Raw genomic sequence first — 22143 nt, 5'->3', positions numbered from 1 at the left:
ATGTTATGAAAAAGCACACTTTGGATACTTTCCCATACAATTTAGTTGTTTTGCTCGCAGAAAGAAAATCACATGGTTTTGGAGCTTCAAGACAGTGAATAAATGTCTGCAGAATTTTCATTTTAAAGTAAACTAACCCTTTGAAAGCACCTCAGGGCTAACCGCTATGAAGGAAAACACCGATATTGACATTTCTGACATTGCAAGCAAGATTTTCAAGCATTTATCAGTTCCAAGAGCCGTAATGCAGTTCACAAGCACCGAGCCCTATTGAAACCGAAAAAGCTCCTCCGACAGAACTTGATGTGACATGGTCAGACATCCAGGGCTCAGAGTAATTTTCCCAGCTTCATTTTGATTCAGTCAGCAATGAGTGAGGGGAGTCTTGAAATGGAAATATAGCAGAGGAGGTGGTGGTGATGCTTTTTACGCGGAAGAGTTTAATAAAAACCCAGAGACAGGCTGTTTACAGACCATCAAGTCCACAAACACTACGGTAGCTGCAAGGTGGTCTTAATACAGGTCCTGTCTCGTACCGAGAGAGGCATACAAATCATGCAGACATAATCCAATCAATCTCAGACATTACAGCCTTTGCCAACGAGCCGTGCCGACATAAACAATCCCACATTGGGACGGCGACTGACCTTTAAGATGATTATTTTAAGCAGATCTGTGGTGATTTTTCATTCAAATCTATTTATAACTACATTTAGCTTGTAATTAATATTGACCATCAGGTCATTATGTCGAGTTACAATCTATCCGCGAATCCAGTTTGCCATGTTTTTTTTCAATTGCAATTTGTTTGAAATCTCTCCGAATGAAAGCGTTTCCATTTTCATCCATAATTCTGGAAGAACGGAAAGCGTTTTTTGTTCTCCTGCTGCAAGAGACTCATTTAAAAATGAATGCGCTCAGTGTGGGAGCAGTCCAGTATAAGGCTGTTGTTTGTCAGTGTAGAAAACTGTGACACAGGGTCACTTTCAGTAGCGTGAATGTGAGCTGAATGCGGGATGAAAGCGTGCCCGGCTCTTTGATATTCGTCAGGGGTTGCTGCGGCCTTACGCATCGCGTCGCACCCACGTCCCTTCCACTTCTCCTGTATTCGAGCTTCCTCTGAAGAGCTCGGGATATTTTTAAGTCCGGAGGGCCTGGAAGGTTCATCACCTCGGATATGAGAACAACGTAGGCACTGTTTGGGGTCGAGGAGGGGGTTTGGGGAGGGGGAGAAGAAGCGGTCGTTTGTTGGAGCCGCGTGCGTCAGACGTCACCCCTGCCGTAACCTTTTAACGCTTGAACGAGGAACCCTGGATTGTGACGCCCCGGGGGTACAGACAGCTCTGATAAGGGGCTCTGGATGAGGGTTATTATGTATCCAGTCACTGATATTTGGGGCGGATGTCTTGGAGACATGGAAGACACTGACTCAACCCATCAGCAGAGTCAGAAATGATGGCGAAATAGGGTCATGGGAGATCCACATGTTCTAGTGCTCTAGGCAGTGTGTGTGTGTGTGTTGGATCAAGTGTCGGGTTACTTAGTAAACATCTCTTATTCTTTCACTGTGCACATTCTACAAACATTAGCTTTTTATATATGGGTAGTTAAGAAAACAATGGACTGTGTCCTATTTTTTGTTTACAAGTATATATATATAAGTATATATATATATATATATATATATATATATATATATATATATATATATATATATATATGCTTGAAAAATACAGAAATAGAACATTTTGTTAGAAATGTATACATATAGCATATAATACATATATGTGTATGAATGTATGTATGTACAGTATGTGTGTATGTGTATTACTAAACGTGCTACATTATTTATAAAATTGCAAATAATATTTGTTAAGTGTTAGTAAATATATAATATCAAAATATATTTCAAAATAGGATTATACAGCTCTGAATGGATGAAAAGCATCACTGTAATGTTTTTTAACATACGCATACATATTTTTCAGAAATATTAGTATGCTTGGTTCACTTGAACACAGAAAAACAGAACCGATCACTTGGTTGTTTCATGGTGTGAATTCGGGTAAATTAGAATACATTTTGTCATTAAGATGACCAGGGAAAACCCGTCCCGAATAACCTGAATGCACCCTACTAGAAAAAAAAAACGTTGTTGTGATATATGCTAACGTGGTATTTGAAACTGGTCATATCAGCCCACCCAAATACAAGGTATGGAGTCTTTATTATAAGGAAAGCTGCAGATTCTGTCACTGCTACTACTGCCAGGCAACCAAATTAGTGGAAAAGCGTGACCAGTAGCGCAGCCCTTATCTTTACTATGAGCGCATGACTTAATGGGAACAGTATTAACCATAGCGTGCTGCCATCTGTCCGGCACATTAATGTGTTAAAAAGCCAAGGGAAAAAAAGAGAAAGAAATGAGAAACTACGGCATTACTGGTATTTTTGGCTCAGGAATCACCGCGTGCAGATGGTGAGGTGAAATCGAGACGCACGTAAGGGTTGTAAACGAAAGGACACGGAAATAAATAAATAAAGCCAGTGATAGCGGAGGAAATAAATCCAGGTGTCCGTGTACTTTATCAGCAGCATTATCGGCTCGAAGGCGGGGGGAGACGGGGGCCGCTGTCTAGATAGCTGCAAAACAATTTTACCCTCCTTTGCTAATTCAGCTCTTCGCCCGAATTGAATCGCATCATCTAAATAAGGAAGCCGAAGGTTTGCGTATAATGGAGCCGCGATAAGAAGTGACTCGTCACTTCCCCGAGTGACATCTAAGCGCATAATATTATTTTTTTATTATTACTTTAAGTTCACGCGGCGGCGCGAGACGAGACGTGCGCGCTCCCGCGGCAGCCAGGCACGCGCGCGCTCTGAAAGACCCTGCCGTTTCTTATTCCCCCCGACGATAAAAACAACAGACGTGGCTTGTTTTATGTTTGCGTTAAATATCCCGGTGCAGCACCTCTGTGACAGCCCCGTTCGCCGGCAGATTGATCGCAGCTGTCGCGCGTTCTCACGTCGCTCAGGCAAACGCCGAGAATCCCGACAAGAGCGCCGAGGTTCCGCCGCCCGGATAAAACCTCGATTCAGAACTCAATCCTAATCCATACCTCGAACGGATTCGACAACAAAACATCCATCGACACACGGGAGTGGCATTCAGCTCTTTTGAAGCTGAATTTGTGTGATTTCTTTTCAAGCTCGGTTTTGAATAGCTTTCCTGTTACATTTTGCCAACAATAGTTTATGAGTGTTTCTTGATCAATAGGGGCGTTTTATGTACTAGGGGCTGGTTTATCTGTTTAAACATCTATTCATGGTAATACTTGAGTACAAAGAGTGAAACAGCACGTGCAAGTTCAATATTTATCCTGTTAAAGTTATGTGCAGCTATACTTTTATACAGTAAATTATCGGCTCCATCAGTTTCCAACCAACAATTCTCCCTTTTGAAAAGTTACATTAAAAGTGCACTTGTTTATCTAGGAGGCAATAGTGTCAGTGAATCTCATGCACGAACGACGGGAGATTACATATTATATGAGAAGCGATGTACAGTAAACAAAAATCTGAGGTAGCTCAAACAGAGCACGGTGTAAACAACATCAAGGTTGTTGGTTCAATTCCCAGTGAAAGCATTAAAGAGATAGTTCACCCTGAAATGCGTAATTCTGTTATCATTTATTCATACTCAAGTTGTTCCAAACCTGTATGGATTTCTTTCAGCTGTTGAACGAAAAAGAAGATATTTTGAAGATTGTCGGTAGCCAAACAGTTGACTTAATAAATAAGGACAAAATTTTCATTTCTGGCTGAACTATCCTTTTAACCGGTGTGTGTGTGTACATATATATATATATATATATATATATATATATATATATATATATATATATATATATATATATATATATATATATATTCACACACACATTTTACCTACTTTGGATGAAATGAAAATATTGCTAAATGTAAATGTTATCAAATTGTGAAAATATTACTTCACTGTGTAATTGTTAGTATTTGGGATACATGAAATGATAGTAATGAAATTCAAATTAGAATCCAACAACCGACATTGTTTTTACATGTCAGTGTGCTTGTTTAATAAAGAAGCGCTTGCGATGATGAAATCGGAGGCGTGAAGAAAATAACAGAATGTCTCAAGCTATCATTCTGTCAAATTATGTTGTAATATACATTACAGCATTATTTATTTATACCAAGACAAAGAAGATGGAAATATCAAACCAGATATCATAGCGAAATGTAATTCCGTCCATCATTTCCACTCCATAATGAATGGCGAAAATTACGAAAAAAAAAAAACCTATACGGAATTGACCCGTGATATGTGTGCGGTTGGATATTGTTGTTGGGGAAATTAAATAAACTATAGTGAGTGTGATTTGAAAGCGCAGTGATTTTACTCACACTTGAAGAAACGACTCACGCACCCATTAAAAAAAACTAGAATTAGTGTTTGATTTTACGATTGAGGCAGGCCAAAACGAACATGGCATGGTGGCTTTTCCTAAGTGCAGCAAATGAACTTCCAGATGCCAGGCGGTCAGTAAACAGTGACTCAGACAATCAGCAAATAGGGAAAAAAAAGAAAAACGGCTGGCCTAGAGCTTTTGGCACCCACTGTGTCATTACAATCAAAAGGCGATCTACATGTATATTTACACTCCAGCACCTGTTCCGTCATCCGTCCCTTCGGGAAGTAAATCAGCATCACGGTCCGCAGCTCTTGCCTACCGTCCAGCTCCACGCAATCAAGAGTCCCGGCAATCAGCCGGGTTATTTTCTCTGTGCTGGCAGAGTTAGTAGGCCACTTCAGTGCATTACCTCTCCCGGCCCAGTCGTGAGACTTGTCAATGCGGTGCAATAAAAAGAGATTGAGACTGAAAGTTGAGATTGAGTTTTATTGTCATTTTTACTGCGCCTTACGAACATCGATTTGCCTGGGCCAAGACAAAGCAAGAGATGGATATACAGATTGGAGAGACTAATACCAGGCCTGCCATCGTAAAAATCACAGACTGCAAAGTCAGTCTGAAGAGGTGATTTTATGTCTTGAAAATGTAGTCTCTGGGTGCTGAGTGCATTTTTTCAGCTTTAGCACAGCAATGTTTCTGTCTTTCTCACTCTAATGGTTTGCTTGAACACAAGATGGTGGCCTCAAAACAGCGTTTAGACTCTTCAGCCACAATTTAGAATGAATGGATGTAATTGCGTTAGATAAACATCAAACCAAGTGGCATAATCATTTTAAGAAACACAGAAATAAGCACGCTCTTCAAGCAAAGCATGATTTCTGGTTGTCAAACATTAGTGCAATTACATGTAGTAACTCCGGACATGTGTCAATGGGAAATGTCTTTCTATATATCACTGTGGGACCAGTTAGTTAAGTTTATTTGCAGATGCCGCTACATTATTTTCTAAATACAATTCACCTATTTCCCACCAAAAAAAGCTTCCAAATAAATTTTGGGGGCACTGTACTGTTTTCTGTTTTAATTGTTCCCTTAATTGAACCCATGACCTTTAAATGCCTAAAACAATCTCTGCTATTTGAGCCATAGGAATGCAGTGGTTGTATCTAAAATGATCCTCTACAGTATATACCTCTTTCACTATTCCCTGTATTACAAGTATAGCCCTCTGAATGAGTGAATGAAAGCCAATGAGTGAATTCTGAAAGGCTCTGAAAGTGCTGCGTAGGTTTAATTTTGACGTGACGCTCACAGCACATTGGTATTCACCAGTGTACATAATTATACCGCTACTAACATCGGTTGTACAGTTATTACTGATGTGCATCATGGTATTGAACAAGTGGACGATTTAAAATGTCTACCATGGCTTCGGACGCCACTTCAAATGGCAGCCCCCTTAAATGGAGCACTAAACAAGGGGCAATTTGAGACACGGCCAGTCTGTCTGGTAAGTACTGTGCGCAAATGTGCCAAATTGGCATTTTGGGTAGATCCTTGTGGTCCAGTTGGTTTCAGTTGGGATGGCAACTTGCATTTGCACTGGGCATGTTTTTATAGGCTGCAGTTTAAAAAAATATTTATTTAAGATTATTGGAGCATGTTTCACAATACTTTTCCAATTCTATATTTAATTTAACGTATTACTTGCCATTTTTTTGTACATTTTCTTGTCGTATCTGTATCTATCTCTCTCTCTCTCTCTCTCTCTCTCTATATATATATATATATATATGTGTGTGTGTGTGTGTGTGTGTGTGTGTGATTTACTTACTCTGTACATGATGTTTAGCACGTCATGGTAGAACATTTTATTTATATGTTGTCATGTACATACTATATACTTAGTAATTGCAATAAACAGGTACTAACCCTACCCCTAACTCATGTAGTTATTTTAACCAATATTGCAGGTAAGTACACTGTAAGTGCACATAATATAAAATAAAATGCAACCAAGATCACTTTTGCTGTTATTAGGGCGGTATATGGTTATGGCCAGGTTTGGTGAACTAGTTAGACCAAGGTGTAAGGTTATCATTTATAGTGTAATTACAGATGCAACTACAGAAATGAGTTACAGACATGATTACAAGTGAAATGTATTAAATCATTCATTAAAATGTAGGTGCATAGTAGTTAAAGACGCGCACTGTTAAAATATTGCTTGATATTAAATTCGTAAATCTCACACTATTTTACAGTGTTTAAAAATCTCACTTTTCACACGATGTTGGAAAGGACAGAGTGATACGATGCAACGGATAAAGTGTTCGCAATTTTAATAACAACTGAAAAATAGCATCAATTTTCTTTTTTCTGCAGCGCACATGTGGAAGTCATGACACCATTTGAATGCCTCGGGGATGTCACTAATGTGAGTTTATATCCCAGCTGGTTTACCTAACGCTGACACTATCATAGTAATTCGTTTTCCTCCCTCAGCTGCTTGTCAAAGCAACAGCTGGGACGATTGAGCCCCGGAGCCCCACGCAGACCAATGAACTAGTCCTGAACCAATCCTGCTCTAAATATTTATGCCGCTCCGCATTATACTCATATAGCCTATATATAATGTCAGAACAGGATGTTTGGAGCGCTTACCGGACATACCGGATTCTGCTGTCCACCATAAAAGACAGCGCTGATGGGATTACCCTAACCCTAGCCTTCAAAGATTTGTTTGTGTATTCATTTATCTCTCGGTATTCAACCCTAGCGCAAGCTCATCAAGTCATCAGCCCGCCGACGGAGGCCACGCTCCAAAAAATGAAGGGATTAAAAAAAGAATTTAAGCCGTGGATGTGTTTGCTCGGCACTTTGAAATACACTCGTTCACTCAGCATGTGTTTATGCAGCGCTTAGACGCCAGTTCTCAACCAAACAACTGCTACGAAGCATCAGACCATATTCAACTCTAATCTGTTTTGGTTCTTATATTATTAAAGAGATTTACTCCTGTTGTGGAGTGTAAACCTATCAAATTAAAGGGGCCATAGAGGGAAAGCTTAGGCAGAAAGGTAGAAATGTCTTTATAGGTGTGTGCAGTCAACTGTTGATGTTGTATTACCACTAATCTCATTGGTAAGCACCTTCTTGACACGCTAAATATGCCTTCGAGACTATTTGTAGGGTTTTTTTAATGCAATTCACAAACTATATACATTGCTTACTGGTGTTTTTATTCTCATATTGTCAAGTGATACAGTAATACACATTATCATTTGAACAAGCAATCAATGTCTACATATGTGTTTGATTCACTTAAAAGTACTGACTCAGTAGAGTATTTAATTCATGAATTGGGCCACCCTTATTTTCCTGCATATTTCTTCAGTTCATTAGATTAAGTGATTTAGGATCAGACTGTTTGCACTGCGTGTTGCTGATTCACTAAAAAGAACCAGGACGTAACTGATCTGATTCAGCCGTTTGTTCTGTATGTTTTTGGCTCATTTGAATCCATCTACCATCTAAAAGACTCATTTGAATCAAATCAGACTTTACCGTTTCCACTGTATGTTTCTTAATCACACAAAAAAAGAACCAACTAGTTAGAATCATTCATTTGAGCAATGGAACTAACCATCATTCTTCTTAATGATTTATTAATTTTTTTTAAGAATACATTATTGGGATCCAAACCTACTTTTTAGTCCATGTCTTTAAGCTTCGAGGTCATCATGATGAAACTGAACTTCAGTGGACCTGATCTATATTGGACATCAAGCACAGTCCTCAAAATCAAGCATTAAAATGTCATTATGAGTTGGATAAACCCAACAATACACAAATGATTGCAATACTGACAATAGCAGTCTGACTGCAAAAAATATAAATGGTCTTATTTTAAGCAATATTTCACCACAAATATGGGTAAATAGTGAAAACTATTTACCCATAGGGCGCAGCAAATGAACCCATATGTAATGTAGTCTGGGTCTTAATTTATTGCATCTTGTATAGTTTTACAGTTTCTCTCTCTCTCTTAAAATATTACAAAATAAAAATGATAAAATGCACAATATTACCATTGCAGAAAAATGGACCAAAATGCTGGTGAATTGTTCAAAGACATGGAAATGTTTGTCCAATAAAAATCTGTCAAGCACTAGAATGTCCCCCATAATACCACCTGCAAGCAACTAGCAATAAAACGGCAAGTAGCAAATCATGCTTCATGAAGCCATTTCGGTAGGAAATGTCAATTTAGAAAACTGAGTTCATTCATTCTGATATAAAGGCCTGCAGTGTATGAAACAGTAAAGCATGGCACTAACGGCTAAGGTCATGGGTTCAATTCCCAGGGAATGCATGAACAAATGTGTAGCTCGAATGTGAGCACTGTGAAGGTTTCTGTCAATTGTAGGAATGTGTATGTCTACAAACCAAGCACGAGTCCAGTCTCATTCCATTTTAATCTATTAATACGTTTTTTTTTTATCTCTTATTGTCATTAACTTTTTAAACTAATTTTTTTCAGTATCTTAAATCCTTGAAATTTCAAACCTAGTAAAAAGCTTCAGGCTATCTTCTGTCCTTTCATATCTCACAGACACATTTTAAACAGTTCACAATCCTGCTGTTATAATGCTAGAGGCAACATATTTGTAATAAGTTTTTTTTTTTTCTATGCTGTACCGGCTTTTCAAAGTGATACATCACTTTAGATCTTTATATCCTTAAATTTGCAGTTCAACGTGGCTTGTTAAGTTCAAATGCACTCACTGATTTGTAATTGAAAATCTATGCAAAATGCTCATGTTTTATGAGTGCAAAATCCCTTTATCAGATCTATTCAGTTGTGTTTGTCACTGGTTTGCATTAATTTTTCAGCTTTCAATCAAGTGCAACAAAACTTGCATGAAGCTTCTTCACACTAATAAATATGCATCCTCAGTGTTATCTTCTTTACTTGATATCATTAGTCTATTTTTAACAGACACGGTCCTACTTTGAGCTACAGTATGCCAACAAGTTTTAAGCAAGCTTTGCTTTATACGTTAACTTCGATCACAGTGCAGATGTGATTTTAACAGTGCGCATGCTTAATATGATCTAAATTTATGATAAACCTTAGATCTGCATGATGAAAGCATTACATTGACTGAATAATGACATGTGCTTTTATCTGCAGTAAAACCTGATTAGACCTCAAAGGGCAAAGTTTCACAGTGTCAAAAGCAGTGGACTAAAAACCAGAAAGGAAAAAAAAATCACTTTTCAACATTTATTATGAAATTAAAAAGATAAAATATCACCGTTCAAACAATGCTCAGCAGAAAACAAAAACAAAATCATAATATTAATAGTCATCAAGGATTACTTGAGCTGCATACAGATTGCAGTGGGGAAGTACATTATAACAAGCGAAAGAAAAAATATGCAGGAACAAAATCATAACAGTCCATTATAGAATAACACAGCACATTAAGCAAGATTACCAGGAGGTCAATTTACATAAAACATCTTTTATGTACATTATAAATTACGGCGGGTGCAGTGGAGGGGTGGAACAGGAGAAGTTCACTACAGATTATGGTAATCAAAGCTATTAATCTGAAGAAAGGGGAGGTGCTGTGATCTGACAGAATGACTCCTTCAACCTTTGGAAAGGCCCTACAGGGCTCGTTGTGTCATAATGATGTCACCCTGTCAGAGAAACAGCACTTGGGGATGGTCACATGTGCTCTCTCAAAAATAAAGGTTCTTCCCCCTGTATGTTGTTCTTGAGTTGGTTGCATTGCTCTTTGGGGATTAGAAACGTTCTTGATGTTACGTTACAGGTTCTTCAAAACAAAATAGCCGTCTCTGGGTTCTTTAATGCAGCAATACATGGATGGTTTTCTTTGAGGAAAATCTAAAACCCTTTATGGTTTGAATCAGAACCTTTATTGTTAAGAGTGCACAGTGGTGTTCATGTGGGGCATGTGTCTTCTGTCACCAAAATGTTGAGATGAATCGGTGCACATTAGATGAACCCCTACTGTACCTCAGGTGAGCATTTAAAACAGTGTGTACAAAAATAAAGAAGTGTCCAGAACATCACAAACTAGTCAAGAAACATTTTCTTCCACCGTATCTACTTTAGCCATTTCATATTGTGCCACTTGTTACCCAAATGCATTCAAAATTGCAGCATGTAGGTACCGTAAGATGAAATAAACAGAGAGACTTCTGGTGTTATCATGATAGGGTTTAATAATTTGTTTATGTTCTTTATTATATATAATTAGGAATCATGCAATGCCAATAATCAGTCAATGTTAATATGTGCATGAGAATGAAAGGTAAAAATATGAAACTAAAAACCAGAAGGAGTGAAAAGAAGAGTGTTCTCATCTAGCCTGTCAGAGATCACAGAGCGGATCTGGGATCAGAGTGGATCAATCAGTTTGCTTTATGAAATGAAATTATGATGAATGGTGCTGGCTTTTGCTTGTGACTTGGGCAAATGAGCTGGCAGAGGAAACAACACAGCTTAACACATTTGAACATTTATCTTTTGAATACTTATTCTCTCCATTTTAAAAACATTCAGACTGAAACTTCGTTGGTAAAAGTTCATGGTCCTGAAACATATTTGGACACTCAAACCTTGCTTAAAACGCATTTCAATTTGGTAGAGTATGTAGAGTTGCACACTTTCTGGTTTGTGAAATGTTAAGTGTTTAACATTCGTGTTTGTGGTCGCACTGCTTGAAATTGGGGGGATGTTCGTCATACATCTACTTTGTTTAAAGGCCTTCACAAACACGGCTAAGAAATGAGTAAGAAAAAGGTCTAGCATTATTTGTATCAATGCATTTTGAAAAATAAAATTCATGACTTTTTAAGTGTGGAGTGAATGTCCAAATAATCAAAATTACCTAAAAATCCCATTAACTTTACAGACGTAATTGAGTAACTGTGTGATGACCATGAAAATTCAACAACGAATCTGAAAATGTAAAAAATCCTGGTAATTTGCCAATGGTCTGTGCTAGTTTGGTTAATTAATAAATAAAAACTCTAATATAACAGAAGCATTTTTGTATTATATCCATGCAGGTGAGGGAGGTCTTGCTTGAAGTTCTACCAGCAATACCTTCTGAACATCTGTGTGAATGTACAGTATAAAAGTCTTGAACTAGCTAAAAAGTTCTGCTAGCACCCAAGAGGCGTGCCTTCAACCCTACCTCAAACTTACAGTTTGTTCTCTATTTTTAGGAGTTTTACAGGCTTTGCAACTGGCATCCTGAGGCAACATTCCATTCTTCCACCGCCTTGCCTGTCTTCCATCAGTACCCTATCAAAAGCAGTTTGACAGTTTGGCCCCGACAAGGGCTATAACTGCAAAGTACTTTAGACCGAGTGAGTTCGACTTGAACTTCAGAAGCTGAGCCTCACAGGGACAAAATGAGGAAGTTTTCACCTCAGCGTTGGGTCCAGAACGTGCACAATCAACGGTCTGTTTGAAAGATAAGCCTGCTTGCTCCCACCGGGGGATTTGACAAACTGCACTTGAGGTAGACTGGATTACGTAAGAGAAACGGACAGCCGTGTAAATTCCAGAATTGTAAGCCACTGCCATTTGGTCTGAAAGGGTAGGACTGAGAGAGTCTTGAATGAATTTGGAATATCAGGAACCTTCCCAAAGACAAGAATCTTTGGTTTCTAATGTGTACATTTGGGACAAACCCAACCTTGGGGTTCAGCTGAATGTTAGATTACTCTGTAGTGCCAGCGTATTGTGTAAAATTGGTGCACTGAAGGCATAAAAATGAGAAGATGCCTCTCTCGTTCATGTTTTTCATCCACAATTGGTTTTAAAAGGAATAGCTCACCCCAAAATCAACATTCTGGCATCATGTACTCACCTTAACCTGTTTGATTTTCTTTCTTCTCTTGCTCATGAAATGAAAGTCACTCGGGGCCAAAAGAACTTTGGTTCCCACTGACTTTCATTGTGTGGACTAAAACCCGCTCAAGCTTATTTAAAAGTATTATCTATTGCGTTCTTCAGAAAGGCATACAGGTTTGTAGAGATACAAGTGTGAGTAAAGGATGACAGAACGTTTATTTAATAACACTGCACCAGTCCAATGCACTTTACATAATATTTAATTTAGGCTCCTGTAAACCAGTCAAAGAGGAGCCCTACAACATGCAATAATGAATTGCAGTGGCTCTTTATGCAAGACAATGAAAGGCAGCGAGCAGCCGCAAATGTTGTACCCCGACTAAATCTCTTTCTCTGGCCCAACGGAGCCCCTCCATCAGCTCAACGCGCCAGATATCGCAACAGACATCCCCCTCAGGTGCAATAATGTCACGGTCCATTAATCTTCTCAAACTTCAGGCCCTGATCCTGGGAGCCCCGTCCATGCTAATCCCTTATTAATGTGGCAAATGAACCTGTGGAGAAAGAACTACTCCCTCCCGGCCCTTCACCATCACAATGCCGAGTCTATTACCGCCATCCCCCGTACCGTCTCAAGTCTCTACTGTTTGCACTAGGATGTCCATTCATTGAAGCATAAAGCCACTCGAGAGAGGCTTGAACACACACACACACACATCTCTTCATTCCACATATTATTCGCTCCGTGCCCTCGCTAGTAACCTTTGTCTAGCTCACATATGGCGGAGCGCGAGCCTGATGCATGCGTAATCTCTTAAGATTCAATGTTGCAATTCAAGTCAGCAACCAGACACTTTTGTTCCATTTTGGTTTTGTCTTAGCTCGTCGAGACTCTCAGGAAAGGCGATGCGTACAGATTCCTTCTATTATGTGACAGTGGGAAAGACCTGACTGCGCTCTGCTTTGCCAGATTAGAAGAAAGCTCGGCAACAGAGGAAACAGTGCATGAGAGACAATCATCTGGTCTCTAAAAACAGTCCAACAGAATCTCTCGGATCTGATGGCTTCCTAATCCAAACGGAATAACCGCATCACTTTGGAATAATTGCAAGTAATTATTGCTAGCACTCACCGGCAGAGCTGCTGGTCCTCTCAGGAATCTGATACATATGAACGAGGCTATATTTATCAACTAAGATCTGATAGAAAACCTGAGTCTGGTAGACATGATGTAAGTGAATTTCTTGATGTGAAATCTGAGCAGGTATGAGTACGAGCATGAAGCGCAAACGCTCTTATAAATGCTTGCACGAGTTCGGTTTGCTATGAGCAGTCACTTCCCAGTTTAATTTCTCCAACTGAGTTTATTAATCAGGCTTGTTGAGGAGTTTTCCCGCAGAGTGGAGTCTTGCACACTATGCATGCACGCTTAATCAATAACCTAAATGTTTCATGCACTTCGTAATAGACTTTTTAATGCGCCTCCATCCTGAGAGGCTATTGAACCGTGATGTGTGTGTGTGTGTGTGTGTGTGTTTGCCCCATGCAATAAAAAAAAAAAACTACAAATGAGAAATAAATGGCCTACTCAGATTATTTTGCAATAAAGGCTATTCATCAACGAGTTCTTTGGAAGGTGAAAGATTTGTATCTGTTGCATACTGAATTTCACTCTGGAAAGCATAGTAAAGTGACAGAACAATTGGCAAGGACTGATACACACTGATTCCTAAATGCACAGTGGAAATTTTCCTACAATATATTTTATTATCAGAAGTAGCAGAGAAACGACTGGAAAGTCGAGAAGACATATTATTGCACATATAAATAATTTTGTCTCATGACGAGTAATTATGTGACTTGATAAGTTCCTGTGTTTTACAGAGAAGAGCATGGCAGTAGCAAGGTCATGAGTTTAATATCAGGGAACTGACAAATTGTATGTGTAGAATGCCATGTAAGTTTGCTGTGGATAAATGCAACACCCAATGAATTGCTCATGCGGCCAGTGCTTCTGCTTAGCCTTAAAGGCCCAGTTCTCCCCAAAATAAAACTTCTGTCATCATTTACTCACCCCCTGTGTCATCACAAACCTGCATGACTTTCTTTCTTCTGTGGTGCATAAAAGAAGACCTTTTGAAAAATGTTGGGATGCAAAAAAGACACTGCTGACTTTTCTCCTTTTGTGTTCCACAGAAAAAGAAATGTATAAAGGAATGACAGGGGTGAACTATTCCTTTAATGCTATAATTTTACATGGCCGCCTACTTTATTCCATTTTACCGCGGCCAAGCAGCTCGAAAATGGTAATGTTTGCTGCACTCTTGACTATCAGGCAAGTTTGCATGTGCTCATTGTTGTTTGCACTGCTTCAGTTCAGTCGGTGAACAGAAAGGCCAAGTGTTAATTGCCCTATGGCTGTCAGCAGAGGTTTTGGGTGCCATAATAAGCTTTCCACTGATGTGCCTCTAGCTGTGCTAACTAGCTCTGCATGGAGGCTGCCCCAGTATCTATGAGCTTTAGAGAGGAAATGCACAGTCAATGGCCTTTAAAGGATCGAGACAGAGACACAAAGGGCAACCCCTGTTCAAACACAGACCCCTCTGGACTGAGCGAACAGCACATTTCACAGAGTGGTACAATCCATCTACAGCGTTGACAGGCATCTGTCTCTGCGCTTACAGTGGCGGCTATTGTTTTGGGTCACTGAGTCATTCGTTAAGGCATGTACAGCACGACAGCATGGTTCCCAGTAGGACAGTAGCTGCAGAGGCCGCTCTCTTGGCCTGGATTGCAGTTCATTATGTAATCTGTCGTTCTACATTGGTGTACTCCTTTCTTTCTCCCTACAAGGCAAACCTTAGACAGGGAGAAGGAAGGAGAATGCAATGAATTGCTTTGCATGTCCAAAATCTCATTGGGAAAATGTTTTGAAATGCTTCATCACACTCATTTGACATTCTCTGTTGGAAGGGGAATGGGATGAGTTGCAGTGTAACCTATAGAATGGTCATATCCTGTGTGGCCTGCATGTCCGCGATCTGGACGGCCCACACAAGAGCAAGCCGAACCCAGACGCTAAACATCTTTCGCAAACCAATATTAGGTAAGCTTTCACACACTCAATCTGGAAATATGCAGAGTTTTGTGTGTGTGTGTTTACGTACAGTAGCTGCACTTTGTTGGACAAAATTGAAGCTAAATCTGACAAAACTCAGGGATGTCCTTAAAAGCAATTCATTAAACAAAACAATGATTATTAATTAATTTATATTTATTTTAAATGCAAACGATTTCTTGTAGTTTTACTCTGCAGTAACTATATTTGACCCTAACATAACAAATAGATATAAAAAAGCAAATAGTTGAGCCTCATTTAAAGACAGTAATACAAAAATATATTTAATTACAGCATTTATGTTTCTGAGTGTGTTGGGTGTAAAATTGTCTCCACAAGTTGAAAAAAAATATAGAAAAAAATAAAGAGAAGAAACTTCATAACAATAAATACGATAAAAAGATCTTATTTAAATTTTAAATAAACACAATTAAATAAAAGCATAAAATGATGTCTTAAATTGGGGAAAAAACATCCATAAACAACTAAAAAAAACACATAAATAAAGTTTTTTTTTAAATAATTAGTAACATAATTACAAAAGAATTAAAACTGAAGTTTATATTTAGGTAGCTAAGTAAACAAGTGTGTATGTGTTTGTTCTCCAATGGTCAGACCTTATCTTATACATCTCTAACAGCCATTATCAATCTGCTGTGTATTCAGTCCATCATTAGACATGAGCTGTTTACTGAGAGAGATGCTCCCATACACACACACAGAAACACACACACACACACACACACACACACACACACACACACACACACACACACACACACACACACACAAACAAAAACAAAAGGGCAAGAGAAAGGCAAGGAGACAGAGAGAGAGAGAGTGAATGAGAGAGAGAGCGGCAGAGAGAACGAGTTACCCCCCACTTCTTCCCCATGCATTACAGACACACACACACACACACACACACACACAAACTGAATGTTGGCCCATAGCCAGAATATGCCATACAGAACAACAGTGCCACCTAAAGGTAATATTCCCTTTCCTCCCTCCCTCCTATCCTCCCTCCCTCCCTCCCTTCCTCCCTCAACTCTTTCCCTCTCATCATCTGGGTTTCATACTACGAGATGCTGCGCTTGGCAACTCGCTTTGTGATTTTGAGCGCTTTATACAGTAGAATTGTCTTTGAGAAATATGCACAGCTACCGAATAGGATTGCTGTTCTAAAACTAAACAACGAAAACAGTTTTTTTGGTTTAGTTTTTTTTAAACCATTGGATTTAATGAACCAGGAGATAATGTTTAATGTTGTGTGCGCACATTTTCTCTATTAGTAGATTAACTGCAGTCCAAGATTAATTAAGAAACTGGTATCATAGAGAATGCTAATTAACAAATGCAGAAAAATAAGAACAAGATTGAATTTGAGTGGTTACTCATACAAGTGATGGTTTGTTTGATAATGCCTAGAGTCAAATTCATTTCTTCCACAAAAGAGTTTGGATGTCGAAATGAGAAAATGGTGATCGAAGTAGACAGGCGAGAAAAAAATGTTTCTTTCACAAACTCTCAGAACATTGCATCTTTGAACCATGACAGAGCAGTGAAATTAAACTGAATCTAGCCTCGTAGGATTCATAAGAGAAGTTGGATTCTTTTTGAATCTCACCCTTTAAACCAACTGCTTATCCAGCACTTGTTTCAAGTAGAGGTTTATAAATAAAAAAAAACAAAACACAGAAATGCATGTGGTAAGATGATGACAGCAGTAATTCGCCTGGGTCTGCTAGTTTCATATAAAACACATACAATATTTACGACTTTTTTGGTCATTATAGGAGCACATCTACGGGGAGGGCTTTTTGAATCTACATTCTACATAGTGCATCACAGATGTATCACTCAGAGCAAGTTAGCTACCACAGGCACTTCAGTACTGAGCAGGGCAGTTATAAGCAGTACTTATAGACCAGTAAAAGTGTTCTTTTACCTGTCTGGTGTGCAAAGGTGCCCCCTTTGACTTGAAGCCTCCTTGTGAACTGCATTCTGAGGCACTGAAGTGATCGGAGCTGGTGGAGGAACGTTTGGAAAGCGTGTCACAGCCCCCAACAAAGGTATTGTCCAGTGGCAGCTCCTGTATCACATGATGCTTTTTCACAGACACCGGAGTATCAGCTTTGAGGTGGAAAGCCGACTGGGGTGAGGCGGACTTGTAGTGCCGGGCCAAGTCTGGGCTGCTGGGTTTGAAGGTGGTAGTAGGGGTGGCATTCCAATCAAAGCGTCCAATCCCGGGCTCCTCGAGCTCAGCCGGGAGACTGATGGTTCCGTTTATGGGTTCGTGGGCAGAGTCATCGGGTTTGTTCTCCTCGATGGTGACAAAGTTCAAGAGGGAACTCTTTGGCGACTTCCTCTTTTTGCGCTTCTTCTTCTTGTTTTGCTTGTTCTCCTGGTTGGGGGACATCCACTCGGCACCCTGCTTCTTTCTCTGGGCCGCCTTGAACTGTGAGGCGTGTCGGCAGCGCACCAGAACTGTTATGAAGATGACCACGATCACTACCATAGCGCCTGTCACGATGGCAATGATGGTTTTGAGGTTGTCGACGTTCTGATAAGTCTCACTGCTTTCGCCGATGTTCCTATCCAGTGGCGTTTCCATTGTCCGACGGATGAGGTCATGTATGTATGAGGAGTTTCCTACCGTGTCGTTCACATACAGGAAAACAAGGACAAGAGTGTGCAGGGACTTTGGATAGCCGAGGTCACTGATGTTGACCACTAGCCTATGGAGGCCAATATCTGCAACTGTGGGTTTCTCCTCTAACGTGATGTTTCCCGTTACAGGATCAATTCTGAAAAGACTTCTACCATTACCGCTCACAATTGTGTATTTGAGTTCTGCATTCATACCCGTATCGCCATCGACTGCAAACACCTCGGCCACAACTGATCCTGGAATCGCAGACAGCGGCACTAGCTTGAAAGAGGTGTTTGACGGCGGGTAAATGACGACGGGGGTGTTATCGTTGACATCAATGACATTAATGGTCACTTTGGCAGCTGATGAACATGGCGGGCTTCCGTTATCCACAGCTCTGACGTCAAAAGTGTAGGAGCTCTGCTGCTCTCGGTCAAAGGAAACGTTGGACTTTATGACTCCAGAATCTGGGTCAAGGATGAAGTTCTCGTTATCGTTGAGGATCGAGAGTCTCACCACAGCGTTCTCACCAGCATCTGCATCTGTGACTGTGATTACTCCAACTGTACTATATTTAGGCAGGTTCTCTGACACAAAGAACTGAAAGTGGTTGTGTGTAAATTTAGGGCTATTGTCGTTCTCGTCCAGTATGGTCACTATGACGGCAGCTTGACTCTGCAGAGCCCTGGTGCCATTGTCCCTAGCGGTGACCGTAAAGAGGAACCGTTCTTGTTCCTCCCTGTCAAACACCCTGGATGCGGTTAGCACTCCTGTTTTGCGGTCAAGATCGAAGAATGATGCATTGGGTCCAAGCTGGTAGACAATCTCTGCATTCCGTCCGCTGTCCTCGTCTGTGGCGGTGATGGTTGTCAGGAACATGTCACGTTGGTTGTTCTCCATGACAGCCAGCTCAATGACAGGCTGGGTGAAAATGGGTGGATTGTCATTCTCATCCTCCAGCCGTACTCTAACCAGGGCAGTCTGATTCAGACTAGGTTTTCCAGAGTCAGAAGCAACAATCTTGAAGATGTACTCCTTGGTTCCTTCATAATCAAGCAGCGCAGATGTTTCCAGCAAGTATTGGTTATCATAAACTGCTTTGAGGTGAAATGGAACATCTTTTTCAATGAAGCAAATCACCTTGCCGTTGACATCTGTGTCTTTGTCAGATACAGTAATGAGAGCAATCTTGGTATTTATTGGATCTTTTTCAGAAAGCATTACAGTACCATTAGTTGGACTGATGATGTATCTCAGGTCAATATTTGGAGCGTTGTCATTCACATCTGTCACGTTGATTGTGATGGTGGCTCTCGCTGGACTCGAGCTTCCATCGCTGGCTAGCACTGTGAGTTTATGAATGGCAGTCTCCTCTCTATCAAGCGGCCTTTGAACTGTTATTAGCCCAGTGGTGGAGTTCAGAGCAAAAAGTCTCCGTGTCGCTGGAGACACCTGGGCCCCAAACATGTATTTTATTTCTGCATTGGCTCCCACGTCTGCATCAGTGGCTTGCAGCTGAACTACAGATGTGCCGACGGGAGAATTTTCCGGGATGTGAACCTCGATTTGACTTTCTTTGAAGACAGGCCGGTTATCATTAACATCAGTGACGGTCACCTGTAGAATGGCAGTGCTGGATTTTTGTGGGTTCCCCCCATCCTCCACTTTGACTTTCATCACATAAGTATCTTTCTGCTCTCTATCTAAATTCTGCTGAACGATCAGCTGAGGCCATTTCTCACCCTCTGGTGTCTCCACAATATCCAAACCGAAGGCGCTCTGCCCGTTCAACAGTTCATATTTGTGCACACTGTTCGGTCCGGTATCTGGATCGGTGGCAGAGGGGATAGCAAAGCGGCTGTTGATGAGTGTGTTTTCCGGAATTGAAATGTTTATCACAGGCGAGGGGAACATGGGGGCATTGTCGTTGGTGTCTTTGACAATGATTTTAATTTTGATTAATCTGAAGTAGTCATTGGGCAAAATGACCACCTCAATCTCAAAAGAGCACTCGCTGTCTTCAAAAGAGGGGCCGGGACAGAGCTTCTCCCTGTCGATACGGTTGGAGGTGGTAAAGATTTCTCCTGTATTGCTCATCACTCTAAGTAGAGGGGTGTCACCTGCTTTCGACACAAGTCGGTAAACCAGATTACTGGTAGCGCCGGTGGCAGAGTTCATATGAGAGATGTTCAAGTCCTTTGGTATGTTTCCAATAAGAACATTCTCCTGTAGCTCTTCTCGGATAGGGTAAATGAGCTCTTGGGCTATGGTGGGATCTAACCAGAAACAAGCAACTAATGTTGCCAACAAGAAAAAATCCCTTAAATCCATGACAGCAGTTCACGCGTGTTCCCGCTGCTTTAATTCAAACAGTTGTCTCCATATGGTGTTGTCAGAGCCAAGGTTTCACAGAGCCTTACATTTGTAGATAAAGAGCAGCCAAACACGACCCTACAACACACAACATTATAATATGTTACAATGAATTCCATAATAATACTCAGCAATCAAGACAAAGAACCAACAAAAGGTCTATCCAAATCAATGTAATTAAAAAATCAAGCAATAAGTGTTTATAGTCTGGTTTATAGTAATGCTTAATAAAGGTGGCAATGCAGTCTAGTTAGAATCCTCAAATGCATTCTAACCACCACTACTGCGTGCTTTTCACTGTAATCATTTCCCTGTGCATATACACAGAGAGGCTCTAGATAAAATAATGCAGCCAGTCAAGCACTCAGCATCATCTTTCAAGACATTTCAAATGAAATGGCTCTAATGTCACCTCCTTCAAAGTTACACATCACGCATTTGGGATGTAATGCCATTATTATTCTACTGTGATTAAATAGCATATGCACGAGAAGTGACGGTGTTTTAAACAAGACAGTACATAAATTCTGCATGCAAACCCGTTTGGGTGTATGCATGCATGCATGCATGCGTTTTCTTACCTCGGTTCACTGTGAGCTCGCTCATACGGAGGTTACCAATTCGCGCACATAGTGACAAATCCGTTCGACCAGTCAGAAAAATGATCTGACTCCAGTATAATATGAGGATATCCGTATTGATCACTGCTTTGAGGACTAGGTCAATGAGCACTTAAGTATTTTAGTCGTGGGGAAAAAATCCAATTCAAAGCACAGCTGGTTTTGGGGGGAAATGTTGATTTAATAGCAATCAATCAGACAATCTTTATGAACTTTCCCCCGCAGATCAGCGTGCGGTCGGGGACGCGCGGAATGCGGTGGTCGGTGATGAATCAGGTGATCCACGCGCGCGTTAACGGTCCCGTACGGTCATTCCGCATTACCGGAGGAGCCCTTGTGAATCGCACCTGTTCTGCTCAAATATCAACATAAACTATCCCATCAGAGAAAAAGAGTCAAGTTCAAATGCGATCGGATCATTTCCCTCTCGGTCCTCAGTCAGAAAGAAAATCCACGGCTTCTGTCCCCGTGTCTTGTGCGTGTTTCGCCGCGCACACCTGAATGAGAAAAAGTCCAAACGGTGGGATGTGTTGGGATGCTTATCCTCGCTCTCTCCTCTTCCCCAGACTGAATTTCTCGCACTAACTCCGAGTATGCCCACAGGGGAACGCCCCATCGGGTGCTGATTGGTCCGTCTCTTCATTAACGTCGCAGCGAGGGGAGGGGGAATAATGTGATTGGTTAGAATTAACGTCACTCACGCGCGCTGCTGAGACGGAGCGAAATGCCTCAGAAATACTCTGCGGGCTGCGGGATGAGGAGGCTCGATGTACGGTTCCATTTCAACTCATTAACGCACAAGATCATTTCATGTGTTTGTTTACAGCATTTTGGTGCCAAATAATCCAAACACAAACCAAAAATGTTCTGTCATTTGTGACCGACAGTTATTTGGAGCTTTGAAGAGTGCGGCATCCAATAAGCCTTTCAAAACAGATAAAGTCTGCTGTTCTGAGGCAAATGAGAAGTGTATATTAAAAGCTATTCTCGTGTCAGGTATTAAGTAGGTAGGAAGGTTAGCC

General features: G+C 40.6%; 1 protein-coding gene across 4 annotated transcripts in view; it reads right to left on the bottom strand.

Moving 5' to 3' along the window:
- Window positions 1–21679, bottom strand: part of LOC122346848 (protocadherin-9) — a 241914-nt gene extending 220235 nt beyond the window's left edge. For all 4 annotated transcript variants that reach the window (XM_043241701.1, XM_043241702.1, XM_043241705.1 and 1 more), the window contains exons 1-2: window positions 21083–21679; window positions 17424–20579 (exon numbers count right to left, since the gene is read on the bottom strand). In XM_043241701.1, coding sequence (XP_043097636.1) covers window positions 17424–20459 — 3036 coding nt within the window. In that variant the 5' untranslated portion in view covers window positions 20460–20579; window positions 21083–21679. The remainder of the gene's footprint in view (window positions 1–17423; window positions 20580–21082) is intronic.
- Window positions 21680–22143: the final 464 nt, after the last annotated feature.

This window comes from Puntigrus tetrazona, chromosome 6, assembly GCF_018831695.1.
Source record: "Puntigrus tetrazona isolate hp1 chromosome 6, ASM1883169v1, whole genome shotgun sequence".
In the NCBI taxonomy this organism is placed as follows: domain Eukaryota; kingdom Metazoa; phylum Chordata; class Actinopteri; order Cypriniformes; family Cyprinidae; genus Puntigrus; species Puntigrus tetrazona.
Note: the sequence above shows the minus strand (reverse complement) of the source record. Positions and strands in the feature narration are given on the sequence as shown.